At 43.8% G+C, this 23,229-nt stretch overlaps 4 protein-coding genes across 14 annotated transcripts in view; 2 read left to right on the plus strand and 2 right to left on the minus strand.

Moving 5' to 3' along the window:
- Window positions 1-8,950, plus strand: part of ip6k1 (inositol hexakisphosphate kinase 1) — a 16,328-nt gene extending 7,378 nt beyond the window's left edge. For 6 of the 7 annotated variants that reach the window (XM_058054687.1, XM_058054690.1, XM_058054688.1 and 3 more), the window contains 8 exons: window positions 433-681; window positions 750-895; window positions 1,493-1,619; window positions 3,700-3,922; window positions 4,457-4,641; window positions 5,029-5,204; window positions 5,279-5,512; window positions 5,950-8,949. In XM_058054687.1, the coding sequence (XP_057910670.1) occupies window positions 779-895; window positions 1,493-1,619; window positions 3,700-3,922; window positions 4,457-4,641; window positions 5,029-5,204; window positions 5,279-5,512; window positions 5,950-6,453 (1,566 nt within the window). In that variant the 5' untranslated portion in view covers window positions 433-681; window positions 750-778 and the 3' untranslated portion in view covers window positions 6,454-8,949. Of the gene's footprint in view, window positions 1-432; window positions 682-749; window positions 896-1,492; window positions 1,620-3,699; window positions 3,923-4,456; window positions 4,642-5,028; window positions 5,205-5,278; window positions 5,513-5,949 lie in introns of those variants that run through there. The other variant, XM_058054693.1, reaches the window with a different exon arrangement.
- On the minus strand, window positions 7,708-15,183 carry LOC131106033 (dynein axonemal heavy chain 12-like). Of its 3 annotated transcripts, XM_058054684.1 has the most exons (13): window positions 15,004-15,183; window positions 14,627-14,764; window positions 14,474-14,514; window positions 14,260-14,394; window positions 14,042-14,200; window positions 13,242-13,487; window positions 11,838-12,009; window positions 11,651-11,756; window positions 11,405-11,584; window positions 9,340-9,468; window positions 9,145-9,273; window positions 8,905-9,058; window positions 7,708-8,552 (listed from the first exon to the last, which is right to left on the minus strand). In XM_058054684.1, the coding sequence occupies exons 2-13, from the start codon at window positions 14,761-14,763 to the stop codon at window positions 8,398-8,400; spliced, it is 1,743 nt and encodes a 580-aa protein (XP_057910667.1). In that variant the 5' UTR covers window position 14,764; window positions 15,004-15,183; the 3' UTR covers window positions 7,708-8,397. The 3 variants fall into 3 exon arrangements, with proteins under 3 accessions (XP_057910667.1, XP_057910668.1, XP_057910669.1); XM_058054685.1 differs by lacking the exon at window positions 8,905-9,058 and having other exon boundaries at window positions 8,372-8,552; XM_058054686.1 differs by lacking the exon at window positions 7,708-8,552 and having other exon boundaries at window positions 8,960-9,063.
- A 978-nt stretch (window positions 15,184-16,161) lies between these two features.
- Window positions 16,162-18,169, minus strand: rps23 (ribosomal protein S23). Its single transcript, XM_058055841.1, has 5 exons — window positions 18,120-18,169; window positions 17,509-17,681; window positions 16,636-16,795; window positions 16,421-16,541; window positions 16,162-16,342 (listed from the first exon to the last, which is right to left on the minus strand). The coding sequence occupies exons 1-5, from the start codon at window positions 18,167-18,169 to the stop codon at window positions 16,196-16,198; spliced, it is 651 nt and encodes a 216-aa protein (XP_057911824.1). The 3' UTR covers window positions 16,162-16,195.
- atp6ap1la (ATPase H+ transporting accessory protein 1 like a) lies at window positions 17,595-23,155 on the plus strand. 3 transcript variants are annotated; one of them, XM_058054933.1, is made up of 9 exons: window positions 17,595-17,880; window positions 18,205-18,394; window positions 19,745-19,767; window positions 19,875-19,915; window positions 20,017-20,085; window positions 20,236-20,390; window positions 20,471-20,521; window positions 21,813-22,050; window positions 22,130-23,155. In XM_058054933.1, the coding sequence occupies exons 2-9, from the start codon at window positions 18,294-18,296 to the stop codon at window positions 22,385-22,387; spliced, it is 936 nt and encodes a 311-aa protein (XP_057910916.1). In that variant the 5' UTR covers window positions 17,595-17,880; window positions 18,205-18,293; the 3' UTR covers window positions 22,388-23,155. The 3 variants fall into 3 exon arrangements, with proteins under 3 accessions (XP_057910916.1, XP_057910917.1, XP_057910918.1); XM_058054934.1 differs by lacking the exon at window positions 17,595-17,880 and having other exon boundaries at window positions 17,979-18,394; XM_058054935.1 differs by lacking the exons at window positions 17,595-17,880; window positions 18,205-18,394 and adding an exon at window positions 19,444-19,652.
- Window positions 23,156-23,229: the final 74 nt, after the last annotated feature.

The raw sequence follows: 23,229 nt of genomic DNA on the forward strand, positions 1-23,229 counted from the left end.
CCAGTTGGATTGTCAACAAATAACACATTTCTTACAGTTTAGTTTAGATTTTAGTTTAGAATTTAGCATTTGGTTTTGGCCTTGCGTCCCTAGTATTTGATGCCTTTACTGTTTCCATTATTCTGCTATCCGGTGTCATTGTTTCTCATGCTAATAATTCTCCCTGCGGTTTTTATTGTTGATGTTCCTCAGCAACAGAGCAGCTTTGATTCCACCTCGTTAACTGTTGTGTTTGTGCTGAAACGCAGCTTGAATCGCTAAACATCCTCTCAAATAACTGCTGATGTTTTGAACCACTAAGCAGCTGGGACTTTGAAACATCTGCCGGGAGAACATCTGGGGAAGTTTTATGGCGGACAACAAACCTCACTCGCCTTTTGTGCTTTTTATTTCATCACGTTGACCTCACCTTGTTGTGTGCATCTTTTCCAGCGGTGAGCTCCACCATCGTGGCACTCTCTCTGGCTTCCACTGCCCACTCCTGACCACCACACCCCTCCCCCCGTCCTAAGCGGGTCGCTGTCCTGCCGGCGGTGGAGTGGAGGACTCTGATTGGAGAACTCACAAGGTGGTTTTTCGGTCTGGCGCCGCCTCCCCCTGGGGCCGGCGTGCGCTCCCAGCAGCCCGTGGTGCCCTGCGCCCCGCCCTCACCGTCACTGCCCGCCAGAGCCCATGTGCCAGGTAAGAGCTGGAGCACATAGACCGTCGAGTTGCATGTTTGCATGTTAAATCTATGCCCGCCTCTGCAGGAGGAGGTGCGGTTCGTCCGCCAGGAGCCATGTGCCTCCCTCATACCAACAACATGGACAACAAGCTACAGGGGGCGGGGCCAGGGGGAGGAGCTTCACTTCGATCCCGAGGAGGCGGTGTTCCATTGGAGCCCTTCATGCACCAGGTGAGTAGGAAAAAAATATTGTAATACAGTAAACCTCGGATATATCGGATTCAATTGTTCCCACTGGTTTTGTCCGATATAAGCGAAATCCGTTACCGGAAAATGTCCGCTTTACGCATATATCGGATTTATATCCGGTATATGCGTAAATCGGATTTTATCCGTTATAAAAAGGCACTTCCTTGACTATGTTTCCAATGTACCTGGACGCGCAGGCAACGCTGCAAATGACGTCGTATAGCGGCCTGTCACGATTCGGCGAATCGGAGCGCCACGATGCGGCCATCCGATATATGCGAGGGAAATTCAATGGAAATGCATTGGAACGGGACTGGAGATTTTGTCCGAAATAGGCAAAATCCGTTATAAAAAATCCGACATATGCAATGAATTTTTATTGGAAATGCATTACAGAAAAATTGGTTCTTTTTTATCTGTCCGTTGTGAGCGAATTTCCGATATATCCGAGTCCGATATATCCGAGGTTTACTGTATTTCTGTAATAATAGCTGCTTTGTCCCAAAGTTCTGCTGTCTTTCATATGAGCTATTTTCCTTTTTCCGCTGTTTTCATGCACCCGCACCTGTGTGTTTGCAGGTGGGGGGTCATACCAGTATGATGCGCTATGATGACCACACGGTGTGCAAGCCTCTGATCAGCAGGGAGCAGCGTTTCTACGAGTCTCTGCCTCCAGAGATGAAGGAGTTCACCCCGGAGTACAAAGGTACCACATTCTATCTTGCTTTGCTGACTCAGGCCCAGCGCACTCTGCAGCCATGGCATTTATTGTGACAGTAAATACACTACACGCACACCATGGGCTAAATGCACATTGTCACCCTCGCGCTCCTGCAGAGGTCACACAGTGTCAACAACTGACAGATTGATGCAAAGCACTCCTGCGCTAATAAGATGCTATTTTTATAGCCATAACCAAACATGTTTTTTATCAGATGACACCGAAATGATCAGAGGCTCAAAAACATAGGAAAGGTCATGCATGCATCCCATAATGTAACATAATGCTGTCACCTCACTCACTGGCTTGTTTACATTTTAGTAGGAATGTGCTTAGCGACACAAAAGCACAATGCTCTGGTTTTCGTCACCTGACTGATGGCCGTGACTGTCCCCGTGTTTGCTTTTAAATAAACCAAATACTGGCGCACAAAGAAAGAGACTGACAAACATCAGCGGTCGCCTTGTTTCACCGCTTTGATATGTGGGCCAACATTGCACTAAAAGCACTTTAAATAGCATGCAGAGCTTGTTTGTTATGTTACTTTAATCGAATGTTTTTGTACAACTTCGATTTATAGCCATTATGAAAGAACTATATAAAGTGGAACCTTGGTTTTTGTCAATCCTTTTCAAAAGGTCAGGGAAAAAAATGAAACCGAGGCAATTTTTGCCGTAGGAAATAATATCAATCCCAGTTTGCTCCATACCATCAAAAATATGAATAAAAAATACATTTTATAGAGAATAATTATAGTTTTACATGCAGAAAACAATGCAAAATATTATAAAATGACAAATGGATGGAACTTTTGTTGATGTGTACTTCCTGTTTAATAGCATTTGTCACCCTCTTTGCACGGACAATTGAGTCAGCGGCGCATAGGGCGCTTTGTTTAGGCACTTGATTTTATGGAACAGTACAGTAAAGGGGGCGGCACGGCGGTCTAGTGGTTAGCGTGCAGACCTCACAGCTAGGAGACCAGGGTTCAATTCCACTGTGTGGAGTTTGCATGTTCTCCCCGTGCATGCGTGGGTTTTCTCCGGGTACTCCGGTTTCCAAAAACATGCTAGGTAAATTGTCCAAATTGTCTGAACGTGAGTGTGAATGGTTGTTTGTCTATATGTGCCCTGTGATTGGCTGGCGACCAGTCCAGGGTGTACCCCGCCTCTCGCCCGAAGACAGCTGGGATAGGCTCCAGCACCCCCGCGACCCTCGTGAGGAAAAGCGGTAGAAAATGAATGAACGAGTACAGTAAAGGGCAAACGGACAAGTCTATTACATGCAAACGAAAATTGAGCAAAATTTTACCATAACCGAACTTTTCAAATATTGGGGGGTAAAAAAAGGAGCTTTGATTGTACAGTAGTACATTGTACATTAGAATTGCTGGAATTCAAAAGATTACACAGGTTTGTGTAGGTACAAGTATATTTATGTACCCCCATGTGTCACCATTTAATAAAAAAAAAAGAAATTGCACATAAAACATAAATTAATTTCCCGCTCTGGATGGGACACAGTAGGCCACCGACCCACACTGCGGCTGCATCCCCACCAGAGCCGCCTGCGCTACGCTGCGAGGTCCTGCGGGTCACAGTGCCATGACAACAGTTGTCCGTGGGGTGTCTATATTTAGCTCTGGATCTGTGCCCACTAAAAGATGTCCTACTGACATCACAGCAGTAGACACACAGGCGCCTCAACCAGAAGCTCTTTGACATGATCAGATGTCATTGCACGTTTTGTTGTTGTTTGTGGATTCGGAGCCAGAGAGAAGATGCCTTGCTCCTCTGTGGACGGAGCTAGGAGAGAATACTCCTCAGGTTGATTTCTCCTTGGCGAGCAAAATTACATCAGCGTGTCCCTTAGCAGAAATGAGCAACTAAAAATAGCAATTTAATGCTGAAATAACCCAGGTTGTCCCATCTAATTATGTGCAATCTGCTTCCCAATTGGATTTTGTCCGTCTCTATTATGCATATTTAAACAGACAGATGACTGATACAGACTTTTATTGATCTGGACAGCCAAGCTTAACGTTTTGATGTCTTCTTCCCATCAGGTGTGGTGCTAGTGTGTTTTGAAGGTGACTCTGACGGCTATATCAATCTGGTGGCGTACCCCTACGGCGACAGCAACGCGGAGGCCGGGGCCGGCGAGCATGAGGAGGCACCCGAGAGGGAGCAGCCAAGGAGGAAACACTCCCGCCGCAGCCTCCATCGTTCCTCCTCCTCCTCGGAACACAAGGAGGAGCGAAGCGATCGCGACACAGATTCTTCTGATAAGTATGTTATTTTAATCATAATTGGGTGATCGACTCTCTTTCACTCTTAGTTTTATCCCATCGAGATTTCCCATCACAGAATTATTTATTTCTGTTTGCAGATTCATAACAAATTTTGAGTAAATAAGCCACAAATTATTGCCGATAAACAATATTGTTGTCAACATTATTTTGAGACCATTTTGCCATAAATACATTACCATTGCAAATTGCAGTACAATTCATTGTATGTGTAAGTGTAAACACTGCTTTACTACTCACTTGTACTGCTCTGTGTGCACTCACCATTGCCCACGCGTGCACGGTTAGAACATGCAAACTCCACACAGAGATGGCCGAGGGTGGAATTGAACCCAAGTCTCCTAGCTGTGTGCTAACCACTCGTCCGGTGTGCAGCCACACGCATACACATGTCGATATATTGAGGCTGGCAAAATGATCAAGTTTGTTTTTATTTATCGCGTCCGTTGCCTTCATTTATTATCATGACCAAATCCGACCTGACAACCGAACTCTTGTCTGTCCTCCCACGCAGCAATCTCACGGAGCTGAAGAGTCCGAGAGTGGAACCAAAGATTCACTTGGACCTTCCCTTCCAGATGCTGGACTGGAACAGCGGTTTGAGCTCAGAGAAAATCAGCCACAATCCCTGGAGCCTCCGCTGCCACAAGCAGCAGCTCAGCCGTATGAGGTCTGAGTCCAAGGACCGAAAACTCTTCAGTATCCTCTTCTGGCAACTTGTTTTAAGTGGCAATCAGAATAGAGTTTTCACATTCACATTCCTCAGACAAGTGTACAAATGACCGTATTGTATGTGGAATAATAGGTAGTCATGGACTCCAGTGTGTACCACAACAATAGGAGGCAGGTACAGGATGTAAACATGGGTGAGGCTGGTGCGAAGTGAGGAGGAAGTTAACAGGTCAACGATCGTATTTTCATCTCCTGCTTGTCCACGGACACCACTTGTAGCTACAAAAAGACATGCAGATGTTCTTCCTTTGCGGCAACAAGAGTTTTCACTCCTCTGGTTATGGTTTATTATATTCTAGAACTGCAGCTTACATGCATCGTCAACGGTTACCTCCTTAACAGGAGTTGATCCAGAGTTCCTGTTGTTGGAGAATGTGGTTCACCACTTCTCGTACCCCTGCATCCTGGACTTGAAGATGGGCACCAGGCAGCACGGGGATGACGCCTCGGAGGAGAAGGCAGCTCGGCAAATAAAGAAGTGCGAGCAGAGCACCTCAGCGACACTGGGGGTGCGACTCTGTGGCATGCAGGTAAAGTAGTATAGCTACCGCCACCGGGGCCTTCATGTTGTTGCATAATGAGGTGTCTTCACGTGTCTCTGCAGGTGTACCAGCTCAACACCAGCCACTACCTCTGCAGGAACAAGTACTACGGCCGCGGCCTGTCCATCGAAGGCTTCCGCCAGGCCCTCTACCAGTACCTGCACAACGGGCGGGGCCTGAGGCGGGATCTCTTTGAGCCAATCCTGAATAAGCTTCACAGTCTGAAGGCGGTGCTGGAGCGGCAGGCGTCCTATCGCTTCTACTCGTCTTCACTGCTCATTATCTACGAGGGAAAGGTGAGTAGTCAACACAAAACAGGACTCTCCTGTGATGATGTGCTCAAACAAGGCCGAGGATGGATTACCGATTGGACCCAGCGGCAGATCTGGGTTGGTAAACTTTGTTGTTGTACGGTTTGTCATAGAAGTCAAGACATTGGTGTCTTGATTCCAAAATCAACCACTCACGCCCCCCTTGTGTCTACATTGGAACAAGGTCTTGACAAAACTGGCTAACTTCTGGTACTGACTATGCAAACAGTACCTGATGATAAAATGTGTTACCTGGATGCCATCCTCTTACTCGTAATTATGCTCACTCATAATTAATAACCATTGCAACACATTGTAAGTGACTATATTCTTAGTGATATGCTGCCCCCTACTGCTTTGGAGTGTGCAAAATGGATGAGATATTCCATTCTGGTGCTGATAACCTCTTTGTTCACTCGTAGAAGCCTGAGCCTCCCGCGGGTTTCAGTCCTGGACAGCTCGTTGTCCGACAGAAGACCGCCGGGGGTCCTGAAGAGCCTCATTTTTGTCCCACGCCCCTTGCGCCTCCGGCTACCGACACTCCCTGCGCCGCCGACATGAGCCACGAGGAGGACCCGGACCCGCCGGCCCATCAGGGACCCGCACCGGTGGCTCCACCCTCACCTCATCCTCCCCCCGTGGCCCCACCCACAAAGTCAGGCTGCCACTCCACCCCCTCGCCGCACCCCCATCCAGACTCTCCCTGCCCTGCTCCCAGCCTAATCCCCCTCCCTCCGGCGCCCTCGGCCCCCTCGCCCCAGCAGCCCCCTCTGGTGGACGTTCGTATGATCGACTTTGCCCACTCCACCTTTAAAGGTTTCCGCGGCGACACGGCAGTGCATGATGGACCCGACCGGGGATATGTGCTCGGGCTGGAAAGCCTGATCCAAATCCTGGAGAGCCTGCGGGCCGACAACCGTCAGTAGTGTGGAACATCTGTTCAGGAGCAGACGTCTCGACGTCTCGTTAACAGAAGTGGATCCCTCACAACATCGCCATGGCAACATGGGCATTCTACAGTCCAGTAGTAACTATAGCAACAGCCACGAGGCAGGACCGTGGAGCCCGAAATACATCTGACCTGCACTTGAGGCTCAACACACACACACACACACACACACAATGATATGATGCATTCCCTCCGCCCCAAACCCCGTGACCATCATAGTGGTCAGTGCTGTCAATCAACCCCAACCTCCCACCCCCTTTCTCTTCACCAAACCTGCACAGGTGATTGCTCCAGGCACATCTTTTAAAGCAATAGATAGCGACAAGAGGTGAAGACTTTTTTTTCTTTTTGTTCCCTGAGCAGGGAGAATCTCAACCGTGAGAAGTAGAGACGCTTTCCAACTGCTTTGTGCTTTGTATTGTCACTATAGTTTGTCATTCAAATTGATCCACTTGGCCATCGCTTCAGTCACAAATAGATCTTTGTGAGGTATGTGTTGGGTATATTCCCTAACAAAGGCCATGAAAAGACCAGAAGTGACCATGTCTTGTCATAATGCTGTTTTTTTTTTTTTCTTCAGACACAATCCCAGGGCATGCTGGAAAAAGAGTCACTATAAGTACAGCATGTTCTGGATGTGATGTCAAGAGTACTGTACTTGGTGCACAAACTTGATATTATTTAGTCAAGTACATCCCACCCCTCTTTTGAAATGACCTGCACTTTTCCACTACATTTTCAGAACCTCTTTAAAAAGGGATTTGTTGTTACCAAACTCTAGAATAGCAAGTCTTTTGTGGATGTCTGTTCCGGGTGATCTTATTGGGAAAAAATATGTTTAAAAATCACCAAAACAACACAACCTGATTTTTTTATTTTAGTTTCAAAACACTGTCGTACAATATTGTCAAATGGGTGCATTTGAAATGCTCAACTGTCAGCCAGCCAGCCAGTCATGCTTTAAAAATGACGCACGTCCTCCTCTGGTGACGTCACCACAAACGTGCCATCGTCCACTGTCTCGTGATTGGTCAGCGCCTACCGCTCAGAGCAAATCAGCTGTGCGCAGTTATGCGTCCCTCCAGAAAGCGGATGTGGTGGCAATTTACTGCCCCCTGCTGGTCAGCAACAGACGCTCCAGAAGCTGGAGCCATTAAGAATGAGAGAACAAATAGTAATATTTTATTTTTTTGGTTTATTGAGGTGATAATTTATTTTTTTATTGTACCTTTACCTCTATGTATGTGGGTAAATGTCTTATATTTTCCATGTCTCTCCCAAAAGTGTAAAAAAAAAAAAAAGAGATTATGTGCTCACAGAGTGATGACATTTCAGGGGAATATTTAACAGTATTAATTCAGCATACTGTTGTCTGTTTGGCCACAGGACACTCCAGCCAAACTTTGCTTGGCACCATCCAACAGGTTGAGTGTGTGTGTGTGTGTGTGTGTGTGTGTGTGTGTGTGTGTGTCTCATTTTTGCTTTGCCTCACGTAACCTTTGCAGGCGTTGGATGCACGTTGAACCTATTTATAGTGATTTCACCATCACACGGTCCAACATTCTAGTTCTTGTCCCTCCTCCTCCTCCTCACATGTATGTTGTCATGTCTGTTGTCTCCATTTATTTTCTACAGATGACACCATCCCCACTGTTTGGTAGAACAGTGAAAGTGAGATTAAAACTTTCCAGATGTTTTTTTTGGCCTCCTGTTTGAAGTTATTGATTTTTGTGCAGCAAGTGAGTAAGATGTACTTGTCAGAATAGTTGGTTAAAATTAAAACTGAAATACTTTTAATTAGAATTCTGGCTTTCTACAGCACAGAGACGTCACAAAAAAGGCAACTATATCTGATTGTTTCACACACACAAAAAAAACTTAAATTTTGTGTTTGTTGTCATCCCAGCTGATTTGCATCTTGTCATCCATGAAGGTCGTACTCCCGGTACAGGACATAGTCCTTCAGTCTCCCCGGCAATGGCAGGAAGCTCATGAAGACAGGCGACCGCAAACGAAGACGACCGAGACAACGGCGAATCCTTAAACGACAGAGATGCTGCAGGCAGCGAGCGTTCTCTGAGGAGATGGAAGGACCAAATAACTCTTGATTATTCATCAGGTACATCTGCACATAAACAAATCTACAAATGTGTATCCATTTAGCAATGTACTATAAGAATGGTTAATACATCACAGCATATCATAGCAATCCCCGGCTACCGCGTCAATGTGACTCCAAATAAGCACTCAAGATTATTCATCAGGTACATCCTCACATTCTAACAACAAATCTACAAAGGTCTTAATGTGTATCCATTTAGCAATGTACTATAAGAATGGTTAATACATCACAGCATATCATAGCAATCCCCGGCTACCGTGTCAATGCGACTCCTTGAGGCTGTAAGCAATAGCGTTATCATGTCACCTTGCAGCCTACAAATGTCGCTCCACTGCTGCTGCTCCATGAGGGCCGCCTTTATCTTGCAGCATAAGGTCACATGATCAACATAGTCCAGCAGGACCCGAACCACGTGACCCGAGAGGTGCTTGAGCCACGAAACGGTGATCACCTCGCAGAACTGCGCTGACAAACACACACACACACACACACACACACAGTCACGCCTGTCAGCATACGTCCATTGTCGATTTTAGTTCTGGTTACCATCGTGTCTTTGATGACAGTGTTGGTCCAGCCCTCGTAGTCCTCTGGAACGTGGGATCTGTTGCCATAGGGACAGTCGAAGCAGCGCTCCACGTGGTAACCATAGCTACACAGCATCCTGAGAACCACCTGAAACACACACACACAGACAGTCATACCCAAGAAGCGCCCCTGAAGCAGACGTGAAGCGATTACCTCGTCATTGAGGGCGTATTGCAGGGCAGAGGGGAAGTGTGTTGTGTTGATTCTGGAGTAAAAGTTGACGTTGGCGCCGAACCTCAGCAACACTTTGATTAACTCGTAGTTGCCCAAACGCAGAGCGACCTGCCAAGATGGCATAGCAACACATCAGCGACACCGTCCAATCGGTTAAACTAGTGTTTAAATTTCACATTCATTTTCCCACTAAGAAATAATGCAAATACAGTGGAGCTTGCAGAAAGTCACAAGATGTCTTCTGTCTGTCAGACTGTATCTACCATCGATTTGGTATGTTATTAAAATAACATTGTTATACAACAGTAAAGCATTGGTAGGTGTCAAGTACTGCAAGTGTAAAAAGAAGTTATACCAGTAACTGTTCATGAAGAGTCTTGAACCAGTCATGATGTGCTATATTTATAGGTTATCACATGGTTTGTCTGGTATCAGGCCAGGTATCATGCCCCCAAGTGTCAGTATCAGGCTGATACTAGCACGCGGGGGCATGATACTGGGCCTGATACCAGACAAACCATGAGATGATCTTGTTATCACATACTATTTAATCATGAGCTTATTATCATGTACTATTTAATCAAAAGACCATTTTGTTTGTATTATATTGTATTATATGTATTATATCTAAACAGTGTAAACAATAATTGCAAAAATATTTCAACAATAATATTTTATCAACAGTCTTATCTTATCAATGTCTGACAATTAAAGTTCCATTAATCAAGTTTGGGTTTTTTGGTGACTGGAGAAGCACTAGGCACTAAGCAATCGTGCGCTATTCTCTGATTGGTTGTTTCACGGGCACGATACCAGAGCAGCGGGGGCTGATACTGGTCATGGTTAAACTCTATATTTTATCAGTATCACTGCCCTGGGCTTTGACACAGTATCATTCATGGGCGGTTTCTAGGGTACAGGGCCAATTAATACTGTGGTATGTGATAAATATCACTATATTGACACTTACTATGGTTATATCATTACATCTAAACATACTCTAATCATTACATCACTCTTCATTACATGATTAGAGTCCCCGAAACACGTGCTGATATGTGTTACAATAAATGTGTTACGGATGTGTGGAGGACAGGAAGTGACGTTGAGGGTTCAGAGTTGAGTTTTAGGTAGGAGTGAATTACGGCCACAACATTAGACTTTGTTGTTATTGTGATTATTATGACTATTATCATGTTATTATTGTGCCTGTAGTAAGATGACTGCAAATTGCAATAAAAGCCGGCTCCTTGTGTGTCACCAAACATTACAGGAACAATGCTGACACCTAGTGGCCAGTGTAGAATACTACATAGCATCATGTTTTTTGAATGCATCTTCTGAATGGCTTAGAATTGTATTTTAGTTAATTTAGCCTTTATTATGCTTGAAGGGGAATATTTAAGCAAAAAATACATAACATTTGCTTAAATATGGACAGTTTCTGACTAATAACAGGTCAAATTCAACCACGAAACAGTATGATATATTTATGATTGTAGATGCTAGTGTTAACTCAACACAAATGGTGTTCAGGCTACAGCATGGATGGCCAAATGTTTGACTTTAAATTACATGCTAAAACCAAAACAATGTAGGTCAAAATATATATACTATGCAGTTAAATGTTATGGTCCTTAGTCCAAACAGCCAAGTGTAGCGTCAACAAACATACATACAACATACATACATATGTATCACTATATCGACAATTACTATGGTACCCATTATGTCATTGTATGGTCATATCACCTCGTACTTCAGTATGTGACAAAAATAAAAAAAACAACAAAAAAGAAAAAAACTTAAACTATATTACGAAAGCAGGAAGTGAACAAATGTAACAGTTACTGATTTGTAAAAGTACCAGATGAAGGGGTAGGATTTAATAAGCTTTGCTTCTTCCTACTCCTTTTGGACATGTGGAACTGTGAACTGATTATGGGATGCATTCAATTGTAATCTGATGCATGTTCAAATGAAATTAAACCATTACCATAGTAAAAGATAAAACATTGTGGTGTTAACGAACATGCTCTCGTACCTGCAGACATTTGACCGGGTCCTGGTTGGACATGGCTCCGGCCTCCAGCAGCATGCAGACGGACGGAACGTCGTTGTTGGACACGGCGAAGAAGAGTGCTGACTTCCTTTCGTCGTCATAGCCTCGGCGCACGCAAGGATGCAGCATGTAGTTTGGGTCGAAGCCTTGGTCCAGCAGCACCTGGAGGAACATGTCTTGATGTTTATTACCATGGACCACAGAGTCGTGAAGCATGTGGACACGCACCTTGATGCAATGTGAGTGTCCTCCAGCCGCTGCACTGTGTAGCGGACTCATTCCGCTGTTGTCTATGTCTTCCATTGACGTTATTGGAATCAGCAGTTTCAGAGTCCTGCACAGAACACATGCAGTAACTCAATTATGAATCATATTTCATGCAATAATATATTCTGTATTTTGGTTTGTGCTTTACTGCAGGTGTCCCCTGTGAGCGGCGCGGTGGATTGGTAGGTGCCCGCTCTGTTTAGCCACATTGGGGTCAGCGCCGTATTCCAGCAGAAGCTCCACAACAGAAGCATTTCCACTCGCACACGCCTCGTACAAGATGGAGGCCTCGTCCTGAGCCTGAGACATCACGTCCGCTCCTGATCAGAAGCCAAAGGCAAACACAAAGGATCTATATCTGTCTAAAAATTATTCATTCATTCATTCATTAATTTTCTGCCGCTTTTCCTCACGAGGGTCGCGGGGGTGCTGGAGCCTATCCCAGCTGTCTTCGGGCGAGAGGCGGGGTACACCCTGGACTGGTGGCCAGCCAATCACAGGGCACATATAGACAAACAACCATTCACACTCACATTCATACCTATGGACAATTTGGAGTCGCCAATTAACCTAGCATGTTTTTGGAATGTGGGAGGAAACCGGAGTACCTGGAGAAAACCCACGCATGCACGGGGAGAACATGCAAACTCCACACAGAGATGGCCGAGGATGGGAATTGAACCCTGGTCTCCTAGCTGTGAGGTCTGCGCACTAACCACCAGACCGCCGTGCTGCCCGTCTAAAAATTAAAATTAATTAATTCAATTAATTTGAAGGGGTCCCTATCAGAAATAATGTAGTTAATTCTACAATCTGTTCCAGAGTCAATCATAACACCTTCATTATGTTTCCATGCAACAATACTTTAACTCACATTTTAACACTATCTGTCACGCAAGTGTAAAAAGAAGTTAACCAATATTATTAATCATTCACCGTTATGCTTTCAGCGACATGCTATTCATGTTAGCATCTGCTTGGTACAATTCATCCATCCATCCATTTTTTTATGTCACTTCACTAGAGTATGCCGGAGCCTATTCCAGCTGACTTCAGGCGACCCTGGACTGGTGGCCAGCCAATCACAGGGCACATATAGACAAACAACCATTCACACTCACATTCATACCTATGGACAATTTGGAGTCGCTAATTAACCTAGCATGTTTTTGGAATGTGGGCGGAAACCTCATCAGTTTTCTTCAAACTGTGTCTGTCGATCAATCTCTTGTTTTTCGAATTAATCTGCACACAAGCAGTAATATGGAATAATCTTGTCGGAATTCAAGAATGGGAAAAACATGGGAACAAAAATAGTAAAATGTAGTTTTAAACTAAAGAAAAAATAATAATAAAATTATAAAAAAATAATAATCTGGGAAGTATGGATTGCTTGTGTTTGTCTCATGGCAAGTCCAGTGCTGTCTATGGTTATCATCATAATCCGTGATAGCATTCAAAAACACTGTACACACTTGCAGAGTTAATCCTTTGGATTCTCAATGACCTAACGCCACAAACCATGATGTTTTTGGTGTCACACCTCCCTTACCTTTCCTCAGCAGGACATCCGCCGCTTCCAAGTGACCCGCCTGAACAGCCAGTGCCAGCGGTGTAAGACCAAAGCGACTACGGGCGTCCGGCAGCGCCTTAGCTTCCAGGAGCAGGCTCACTAGATCGGCTCTGCCCAGCCGAGAGGCCTCGTGGAGCGGGCAGCGGTTGTGGAGACCCGCTTGGTTGACCGCCGCACCTCGCTGAAGAAGCAGCTTCGCCAGGTCCATGCAGCCCGACCGGATTGCTGGAGACGACAATGAGGTCATTTTTTTATAGTTCATTCATTCATTTTCTACCGCTTATCCTTGCGGGGCGTGCTGGAGCCTATCCCAGCGAGAGGCGGGGTACCAAATGAACCAATATTATTAATCATTCACCGTTATGCTTTTAGCGACATGCTATTCATGTTAGCATCTGCTTGGTACAATTCATCCATCCATCCATTTTTTATGCTACTTCACTAGGGTATGCTGGAGCCTATCCCAGCTGTCTTCGGGCGAGAGGCGGGGGTACCAAATTAACCACTATTATTAATCATTCACCGTTATGCTTTTAGCGACATGCTATTCATGTTAGCATCTGCTTGGTACAATTCATCCATCCATCCATTTTTTTATGCTACTTCACTAGTGTATGCCGGAGCCTATCCCAGCTGACTTCGGGCGAGAGGCGGGGTACACCCTGGACTGGTGGCCAGCCAATCACAGGGCACATATAGACAAACAACCATTCACACTCACATTCATACCTATGGATCTCTATAGTTGGAGATTTCACTGTCCTCCATAGGCGGCCTACCTAAAAGCAGCGGTGAGTCCAGATCCTGGTTCTGTGTGTCAGGCCGGGCCCCGTGCTGAAGGAGAAAGGCGGCATTGTCCATGAGACCTCGTTCCACCGCCAGGAAGAGGGGTGTCTCTCCACGTTGTGTCTGACGCTCCACTGCCTCTCGACCTGAAGCTTGAAAAAGTTCAAGGTGATGAATGTGGCGTCACTTTCTCATGGGTTCTGACACTGACCTCCATAGGTGAGCTCCAGGATGGTTTGGTTGGCCTGGGCTGAAGCTTCGTGGAGAGGCGTCCATCCTCTGCTGTCCGTCTGGAGGAAAGAATCTCTCCTCTTCAGACGCAGCTCCTCCACAAGCTTCTCTTTGCCTGCATGATGGATACAAGCCATCTTGGAGTACATTTTAATATTTACGTTGTTATCATTGATGGGATCAAGTTCTCTCACCTTGCCTTATAGCAGTGAATATAGACTCTGCACACTTAGAGCTGCAAGAAAAGCACATTTAACATTTCACATCATAATACTAGACAATAATACATGTGTATTTAAAAAAAATGCTAATATTAACAGACATATGCTTGTTATCAGATATCTGACCTCCTGTCACCTCTTGTCGTAGAAGATGGTCTGTGGACGTCCTTGCGTTTGTTGCTGTCCTGCAGACTCTGCTCGATTATGTACTGCATGGCTGCATCGTCCTCCTCATCCTCCATTCCTAGCGCTTTGAACTCCATGCTAAGAGTCACAAATTATATATCATTATACAGGATGCACACATCAGCATATCGTGCCTATTTCCACCATTTTCCTGCAGATTTGTAGTATCAAAACAATCTTTTTTTATGTTTATGTCACATCCAGCCAGACATCAGGACCAATCTCTTCTAGATTCTTGTCTACTAGCATTCTAGAATTAATGGAGAAAAACCTCTTTATCTCATTCACATGACTAACAGTTCAACATGTTCATTTACCAAATGGGATCACTTGGCTTTTCTCCTTTCTCCTTCCTGTCCGTTGCCGCTCCTCAGGTGAAAATCGGTTGTTTGCTCTTCCTTAATAATCTTCTACACTGAAAACATTTTTAAAAAGAGTTGACCTTTTCTTCGTTAGCTGCAGCACCCTGCTAGTGTTGTTGTTGTCGTCCGGTAGCCGTTATGCTATATTTAGATGTGAGAGCAGTGACTAGTCACATTACTGACAGGCCACCAAGGTCAACTCCACGTCACACTTCTTTACAAAATGATATAATACCTCTTTTAATCATACTAAACCCAAATAACATGCACTCTTGCAGAGACACTCATTTGCATTTTTTTTTTTAAAGTTTTGCACCCCAATTTGAAAACCACTGCATTACTAGTAAATTATGACATTTGTGTCTTTTCTAAGCTTTTGTAATTAACATCAGTTAAACAGACACATAAACCAATATTTGTGTCTTACTAGCAACAGTGACCATACATTGGAAGTGAATAGGAAAAGAATCCTGGATCTACATTACTGCTAGCTGCCTAAAAATATTCATTTTTGCTGAATAAGTTCAGATGTTCCAGCTCCAAGGGTTTTACTGTTTAGTACCCCCCCCCCCCCATACATTTTCGACCATACATTGAAAGTGAATAGGAAAAGAATCCTGGATATACATTACTGCTATCTGCCTAAAAATATTCATTTTTGCTGAATAAGTTCAGATGTTCCAGCTCCAAGGGTTTTACTGTTTAGTACCCCCGCCCCATACATTTTCTGCAAGCAACACAATTACACTTGCACAACCTATTCACAATAATGGATATATATATATATATATATATATATATATATATATATATATATATATATATATATATAGTGCCTTACCAGATAGCCAAAGCACATCACAGTGAAGCCTATTCATTCCTTAACTGGTGGTCCACTACATCCGTATCCACAGCTGCCTTGGATTCGTTCCTTTACATGGTCTCGCCCAGGGACAGTTTCAGTTTCTGGACAACCCGCTCTACCTTCATCGAAGACTTCACAATATACAGCATATTGTATACATGTAGTCATTTAGTAGCCATTTGTTTTGCATGTACTGTGTGTTGCTGCAACACAAATAGACACGGCAAAAAAAATCCAAGACAGTGAAATTCTTTGAAAATGTTTATTTTATGCCGCAACAATTTATGACCTAGGTCTCTCCTTCTTGCCTTTGTAGAGCGCCAGCAGGGACACGTTGGCCACCTTGACCACCTTGAAGCGAACTCCAGGAATGTCACCCACGGCGTGACCTTTACGGCCAAAACCTGCCACCAGAACCTCGTCGTTTTCCTGTAGAGTGAGTAGACAGGAAGATATGAGGACCGACATCGAAGCGTTTGTCTGTTTAAGACGGATGTATTGTCTCACCTCAATGTAATTGAGGCAACCGTCGTTGGGGACGAAGGCTGTGATCTTCTTGCCGTTCTTTATGAGCTGAACCCTCACACATTTCCTGATGGCGGAGTTGGGCTGCTTAGCCTCCACGCCACTGGAGAGAAAGACAACGGTCAGTAAACGTTATTACCGTTAAGACGCACAAACTAAGAACCGATTTGTTAAAGGCTAAGCTAATTGATACTTACACTTTCTCAAGGACGATGCCTTTGGCGTGAGAAGCTCCTCCAAAAGGGTTGGCCTTGAGGGCAGTGCCCAGATGGGCCTTCTTGTACTGTTTATCATGCCATTTCTGCTCACGGCGATGATTGCGGAGCTTCCTGGCTGTGCGCAAACCACGACACTTTCCTGGAAGAACACAAAAAGGTACCATTTACTAAACAAGTCATTTTTTTGTTTATAAATCACAAGCAGCATGTAAACCTTTCCAGCACAAACATTGCAATACTCAATTTCCATGTTTAGGTTTCAAATGTCTATTTTAGCATATAAATAAAAATAGTACAAAATAGTTAACTAGTTTGAAAAGCAAAGGAAACATTCTACATGAAGCTAACGGCCAAAATACGCATAAAAACCACAACCTGGCTTGAACAGATGTAAATATATAAAAGGTATTGGTGCACTAAGAGACCAAAATACTTGTGCATTAAATTACAGGAACCTGTAAACGGACGGTTATCTTAAATCGGTAACAAGCTGCTCTTTTCAGTAACAACCAACTCACTAACACCAGTTACACACCGAAGCTTGTACAACCTAAATCGCATTATGACATGATATTAATGACGTATTATTTACAATAAAGGATAAAAAAGCAGTGACATATTTCGTCTAGCTAGCTAGCTAGCTATGCTAACACCGAGCGCCCGTGTAATGGCCGCTCCACGTTGCGGCGACACGAGTGGATAAGATAGCTCCGTTTTTATTTCCCACCCAAAGCTTCTCATCTCATAAAAACTTCTACAGTAATCCCTGAGGTTATTGTGTGAAAAATCGTTTAAATACATCACTTCAGTGACGAGGATTAGTTGTCAAAAAAGCGAAGGCTTGAAGCGTACCCATGATTGCCGAACAGAGCCTGGGGTGGAAAGGAAAGACCCAAGATGCACCGCGGCAATGTCTGGATCTCAGGACCCCGGTAAAGGCGTCTGCAGAGAATGCCCGTTTTAAAATACCAAACCCGTACTTACTTGATGTACAGTATTCGTTTATTTTGCATTTTACAATGTTGTTTACTTAGTTTATTTAAATATTAAATTGTAATATATCAGAACAAACGGAATTTTAGTTTGATTTGGAGGGAATATTCCCTGTTTTATACACAAATAGAAATGCAGGGGTTGAATGCTACACAGTAATATTTTATTGAAAGATATTTTCTCCTCCCACACATCGGCTTCAACACATGAAGCTAACATCAAAGAGAGCAGGTATTGTAATTCATTTAACAATATTAACATGTAAATTTTTTATTTATAATACAGACTCGGAATTGTATGTATAGGCAAGCTAGTAATCACTAGTAATAATTCTGCAATGCTGCATATATGTTGAACTAGTTCTGCTCAAAACTGGTCAAAAATGAAGAAATGTTTTATAACTGTAATATATTACAATTTATTAATTTATGAATCCATTGACATTGTAAATACAAGTCTAATTCGGTGACCTCAAACTAAACTGAGCGATGGGCGGAGCTATCTTAGCACGCGCTGTCATGTATGTATTTCCTGATTGGTTGATTTCTGAGTCAGTCAGGGGGCTTTTCATGGAGTGGACCGAATAAAGTCGATTAGGGGATCGAGCGGGCAGGGGGAGAGTGTGCTGGCATCACACTGGAGTGATGGCTCCCAAATATCCCAAACACTGCTGCATCCTCCTCACTCTCCTCCTTTTCCATCATCCATCATCGTCTTCCGGTCTTGAGCCACAGCGGTTTGGCAGGTAGGTGAGGAACACACGTGGTAGGCTTCCACAGGAGGGGTGGGCGTTATTTTACCTTTGACCTCTGCTTGACACTAATCGATGCTTTTTAAGGCTCTGTTTTCTACACATCCTTACATCCTTACATCCTTTATGGCTGAAGTTAAGTTAACAACGGGTGGTGTTAGCATTGTCTCCTACTATTACATCTTTTAGGTTAGGTTGCAGTAGCTAGTAGTTTGAGGCAGCCATAAAGTGAAACTACACGGTTGTGTCAATAGGGGGCGCTCTCATCGTGTCTCATCTTGTCATTCTTTTGTTTTCATTCATTCATTCATTTTCTACCGCTTTTCCTCACGAGGGTCGCAGGGGTGCTGGAGCCTATCCCAGCTGTCTTCGGGCGTGAGGCGGGGTACACCCTGGACTGGTGGGAAGACAGCCAATCACAGGGCACATATAGACAAACAACCATTCACACTCACATTCATACTTATTGACAATTTGGAGTCGCTAATTAACCTAGCATGTTTTTGGAATGTGGGAGGAAACCGGAGTACCGGAGAACATGCAAACTCCACACAGAGATGGCCGAGGGTGGAATTGAACCCTGGTATCCTAGCTGTGAGGTCTGCGCGCTAACCACTAGACCACCGTGCCGCCCTATTCTTTTGTTTTTTTCTATTGTTAATGCTTTTTGGGTCAGTATTGAAATGTTTAGACGCTTTTACTTTTACTTTTTTTTTTTTTTGCGCCACATAGACCGAACACTTTCTGTTTTGACTTCAGCTTTACAGATACCATGTCCGCTGTCATATCCCAGTTGCAACAACCAGTGCCTCTGCAGGTAGTAATGAGTAGTGAGCACTGACTTTGGACATTAGCGTGATTGTTATGACTAACATTAAGATGCATTTGGTTAATTTAGTTGCATTTTTTGGGGGGGGTTATGCAGATTAATTTGATTGAATGACTCTGTTGTCTGACTTACACAATACTGACATTGGATGTTGGCTTTTGCTCGTATTTAACTTGTGCAGCTGTCGACGCGACAGAAGCTGCAAAATCTCCTCTTGGCTGAGCGCCTCCTGTGTGTATGTGTGTATGTGTGTGTGTGTGTGTTTATGATTATGTAATCTACACAATCCTCAATCTGCACCGCCTTGACCCAGTACACCATTTTTGGCTTGCGACAGACTATGAAATGGGAAGGATTTAACAACATAATTGCAAGGATATGTTCTAGACGTGTACAAAAAAATGACTGTCAGGTTCACGAGTTGTTAGTAGCTCAGTCTCTTTATGGCAAATATAATTATGAAAATGTGTTATTGTGTTATATTAATCATGTCGTTTTGCCCCTTTTTCTCACAGTGCAGCTGCAGCCCCTTCCCCTGGTGAGTACATCTATTTATATTACAGAATATACACTGAAAGTATTTAGTATTACGGTGAGAATTTAGGCCATTTTGTTCGTTACATCAAGAAGTTGTTGTTCCTACAGATTCAGAAGAAGCGGCTGACCAAGTCGTAAAAGTACTGCAGGTAGTTTTCTGTTATATGTACAGTATAATTTTCAGATGCAGGATTCCCAGGTACACAATATGGCCATAAAAAGCTCCTTCTACTTTTTGTCTCCCTTACAGTCTGCTGACACACCTCGGAGGAAGTTGCTTCAGATGTCAGGAGCTGCAGTTTCTTTCCCTCCCCTCAAGGTCGTACCATCTTCAGAATGAATATAAATGAATGATTAGAGTTATTTTAATCACTATTTTTAGTTAGTACAGCCGATGGCACTTTTTTGTGTAGTGCACATTGAAGCGTGTGGTGATATTTCCATTGTAGCTTAACTCTGGCCCCCGCAGGTGTTGTCCAATGGGAAGCCGTGCATCATGTTCCAGGCCAGGAAGTTGTCTCTACGCTACGAAAGGCAGAAGCAGGTGGACCTGACTGAACGTGCGTTCTCTCCTCACAAGTCCATGGACACCACACAGTCCGTGTGCCGCCAGGACAAAGCTATGTATGTGTAACAAACATGGAGGATTACCTTCTGCTGTGATCCTGTCCGATACTTGATCAGTATCCGTCTGTCCTCACCAGGTTGGTCATGAGGTTTGGAGATGTGGACGATTTGAGAGGCCTTTCCATTAGGTAATGATTGATCTGTCAGTCATAACTTTAGAGAATCAGATACTTAAGAAGATCTCAATGATGCTGCTTAGGCAGTACGACAAAAAAAATATTTTTGCTTGTGAGATACAGTAATCTCTCATTTATTGTGGTTAATTGGTTCCGGATCAAGTAGGATCCCTTATTTATAAATCATATCTTTTTTTAGTTAGAGCATTGAAACTCTTTTTATGACCTTCTACATACAGTTTTTAATATTATTAGAGCCCTCTAGACATAGAATAGCACCCCTATGTCCACTTTTACACTAGCTAGGTTAATTGGCGACTCCAAATTGTCCATAGGTATGAATGTGAGTGTGAATGATTGTTTGTCTATATGTGCCCTGCGATTGGCTGGCGACCACCTCTCGCCCGAAGACAGCTGGGATAGGCTCCAGCACCCCCCGCGACCCTTGTGAGGATCAGCGGTAGAAAATGAATGAATGAATGGTTCCGGATCTTTCCGCCAAGTAGGATCCTTTATTTATAAATCATATATTTTTGTAGTTAGCGCATTGAAACCCTTTTTATGACCTTCTACATACGTTTTTTTATATTATTAGAGCCCTCTAGACATATAATAGCACCCCTATGTCAACTTTTACATTAGTAGAAATGAGAAAATAAGCCATTTAACATATAAATAACAGTCATGCTCATGAGTGTTTCAATATGTTATAGTTATAGCTGGAGTACTCCGGGTACTCCGGTTCCCTCCCACATTCCAAAAAAACATGCTAGGTTAATTAGCGACTCCAAATTGTCCATAGGTATGAATGTGAGTGTGAATGGTTGTTTGTCTATATGTGCCCTGTGATTGGCTGGCCACCAGTCCAGGGTGTACAAGACAACTGGGATAAGCTCCAGCACCCCACGCGACCCCTGTGAGGAAAAGCGGTAGAAAATGAATGAATGAATGTAAGCATTGAAACCCTTTTTATGACCTTCTACATACAGTTTTTAATATTATTAGAGCCCTCTGGACATAGAATAGCACCCCTATGTCCACTTTTACACTAATAGAAATGAGAAAATAAGCCATTTAACATATAAATAACAGTCGTGCTATGTTTCAATAAATGTGTTATAGTTATAGCTGGAATACAGCCACAATATTTCCCTATTTTTATTATTATGATTATAATAATTATGCCTGTTGAGATCATTCAAACCTGCAATAATTGTGGCCGGCAATCAACTAGTGACACCTAGTGGCCAGTATGAGTCATTTAATGCTGCTAAATGTTCTCAACACGTCTTCTTCACCCAAGGTTGCAACTGTCCAACACTTTCTACGAGGCTTCAGGCCAGTGGTGGTTCTCCGTGGACAGCATTTCCCTGCTCTACAACGTCTCCGAAGAGGCCGTGTTCAATGCCAGCGAGGTGTACGCTCCGTCCACATCCTCTTACCACTGCACGCACGTCAGCAGCCTGGAACGCTACAGCGCCCTGCTGCAGCCTCACAGCGAGCACGCCCGCCGCTGGACCATCACCTTCACGGACTTCCAGGTGAATTTCTCCTTCATCTGCTGTACCGAGAACACTCACCAGGTCAAATGTCATCTTCCGTTATTATTATCATCCTCAGATTCAGGCATTCAATGTGACTTCCGGAAGGTTCTCTCCAGTGAGTGACTGCACCACCTTTTTAACACCAGCCATCCTGATGGGCCTGGTCACCTCTCTCATCCTGCTCCTGGTGCTCGCCTACGCCCTTCATCTGCTCGTACACCTCAAACACATCGAGCGCGACGATGAGCGCAAAGCTCACATTTATTTCCCGCAAATCCCGGAACAGTCGGAACACTGTTGTATGGAAAACATAGCAGATAAAGATATTGCCTGAACAGAACTCTGGGGGTCCTTTGAGACCCACCAATGCATTTTTCACTGCTTACCACAATAAAAGCGGCAGTGAAATGCAATTTATTGGAGTTTTTCCAACCAAACTGACGATGTCTCATATCGACCAGCATGTTTTATGGGTACAAAAGAAGTAATGGGAGTACTACTACTTTTTATATAACATTTTGAAGATGGTTGTTGCATTAAGATGCTGAAACACCTCTGTGTGTGTGTGTGTTTAAGGTAAAAGAACAATTGTGTTTTGCAGTTTTATTTATAATGTGATTCAAAAAGTGTACTGTAAAAAAAATAATATGTAGAAAGATATTTTACCTTTTAAATTGTTCATTCATTCATTTTCTACCGCTTTTCCTCACGAGGGTCACGAGGGGAGGTGCTGGAGCCTATCCCAGCTGTCTTCGGGCGAGAGGTGGGGTACACCCACATATAGACAAACAACCATTCACACTCACATTCATACCTATGGACAATTTGGAGTCGCCAATTAACCTAGCATGTTTTTGGAATGTGGGAGGAAACCGGAGTACCCGGAGAAAACCCACGCATGCACGGGGGAGAACATGCAAACTCCATACAGAGATGGCAGAGGGTGGAATTGAACCCTGGTCTCCTAGCTGTGAGGTCTGCGCGCTAACCACTAGATCCGTCGTGCCGCCCTTTTAAATGGTTTTATAAAATTTAATGTCTTGTTCCGCTCATTAAAACAATAGAAAAGATAATGGACTACAAAGTACATAATAAACGCATTGTATGATATATATATATATATATATATATAAATATTGCGGCTAAGATAATTATTTCATGAAAAATATCATTACA

The sequence above is a fragment of the Doryrhamphus excisus genome, chromosome 18 (genome assembly GCF_030265055.1).
Source record: "Doryrhamphus excisus isolate RoL2022-K1 chromosome 18, RoL_Dexc_1.0, whole genome shotgun sequence".
Lineage (NCBI taxonomy): Eukaryota > Metazoa > Chordata > Actinopteri > Syngnathiformes > Syngnathidae > Doryrhamphus > Doryrhamphus excisus.

What these genes read in the sequence shown, in the direction of transcription:
- LOC131106033 (XM_058054684.1), bottom strand. Translation starts at nt 14,763, where the DNA reads ATGGAGTTCAAAGCGCTAGGAATGGAGGATGAGGAGGACGATGCAGCC. An exon ending in GGATGTCCTGCTGAGGAAAG is followed by an intron (nt 12,010 to 13,241) that starts GTAAGGGAGGTG and finishes GCTTCTGATCAG; the next exon opens with GAGCGGACGTGATGTCTCAG. An exon ending in CTGTCATCAAAGACACGATG is followed by an intron (nt 9,059 to 9,144) that starts GTAACCAGAACT and finishes TTGTCAGCGCAG; the next exon opens with TTCTGCGAGGTGATCACCGT.
- rps23 (XM_058055841.1), bottom strand. Translation starts at nt 18,169, where the DNA reads ATGACAGCGCGTGCTAAGATAGCTCCGCCCATCGCTCAGTTTAGTTTG. An exon ending in ATCGCTCAGTTTAGTTTGAG is followed by an intron (nt 17,682 to 18,119) that starts GTCACCGAATTA and finishes AAACTAAGTAAA; the next exon opens with CAACATTGTAAAATGCAAAA. An exon ending in GCTCTGTTCGGCAATCATGG is followed by an intron (nt 16,796 to 17,508) that starts GTACGCTTCAAG and finishes GTGTTCTTCCAG; the next exon opens with GAAAGTGTCGTGGTTTGCGC.
- atp6ap1la (XM_058054933.1), top strand. Translation starts at nt 18,294, where the DNA reads ATGGCTCCCAAATATCCCAAACACTGCTGCATCCTCCTCACTCTCCTC. An exon ending in AGCTGCAGCCCCTTCCCCTG is followed by an intron (nt 19,768 to 19,874) that starts GTGAGTACATCT and finishes TTGTTCCTACAG; the next exon opens with ATTCAGAAGAAGCGGCTGAC. An exon ending in TTTCTTTCCCTCCCCTCAAG is followed by an intron (nt 20,086 to 20,235) that starts GTCGTACCATCT and finishes TGGCCCCCGCAG; the next exon opens with GTGTTGTCCAATGGGAAGCC.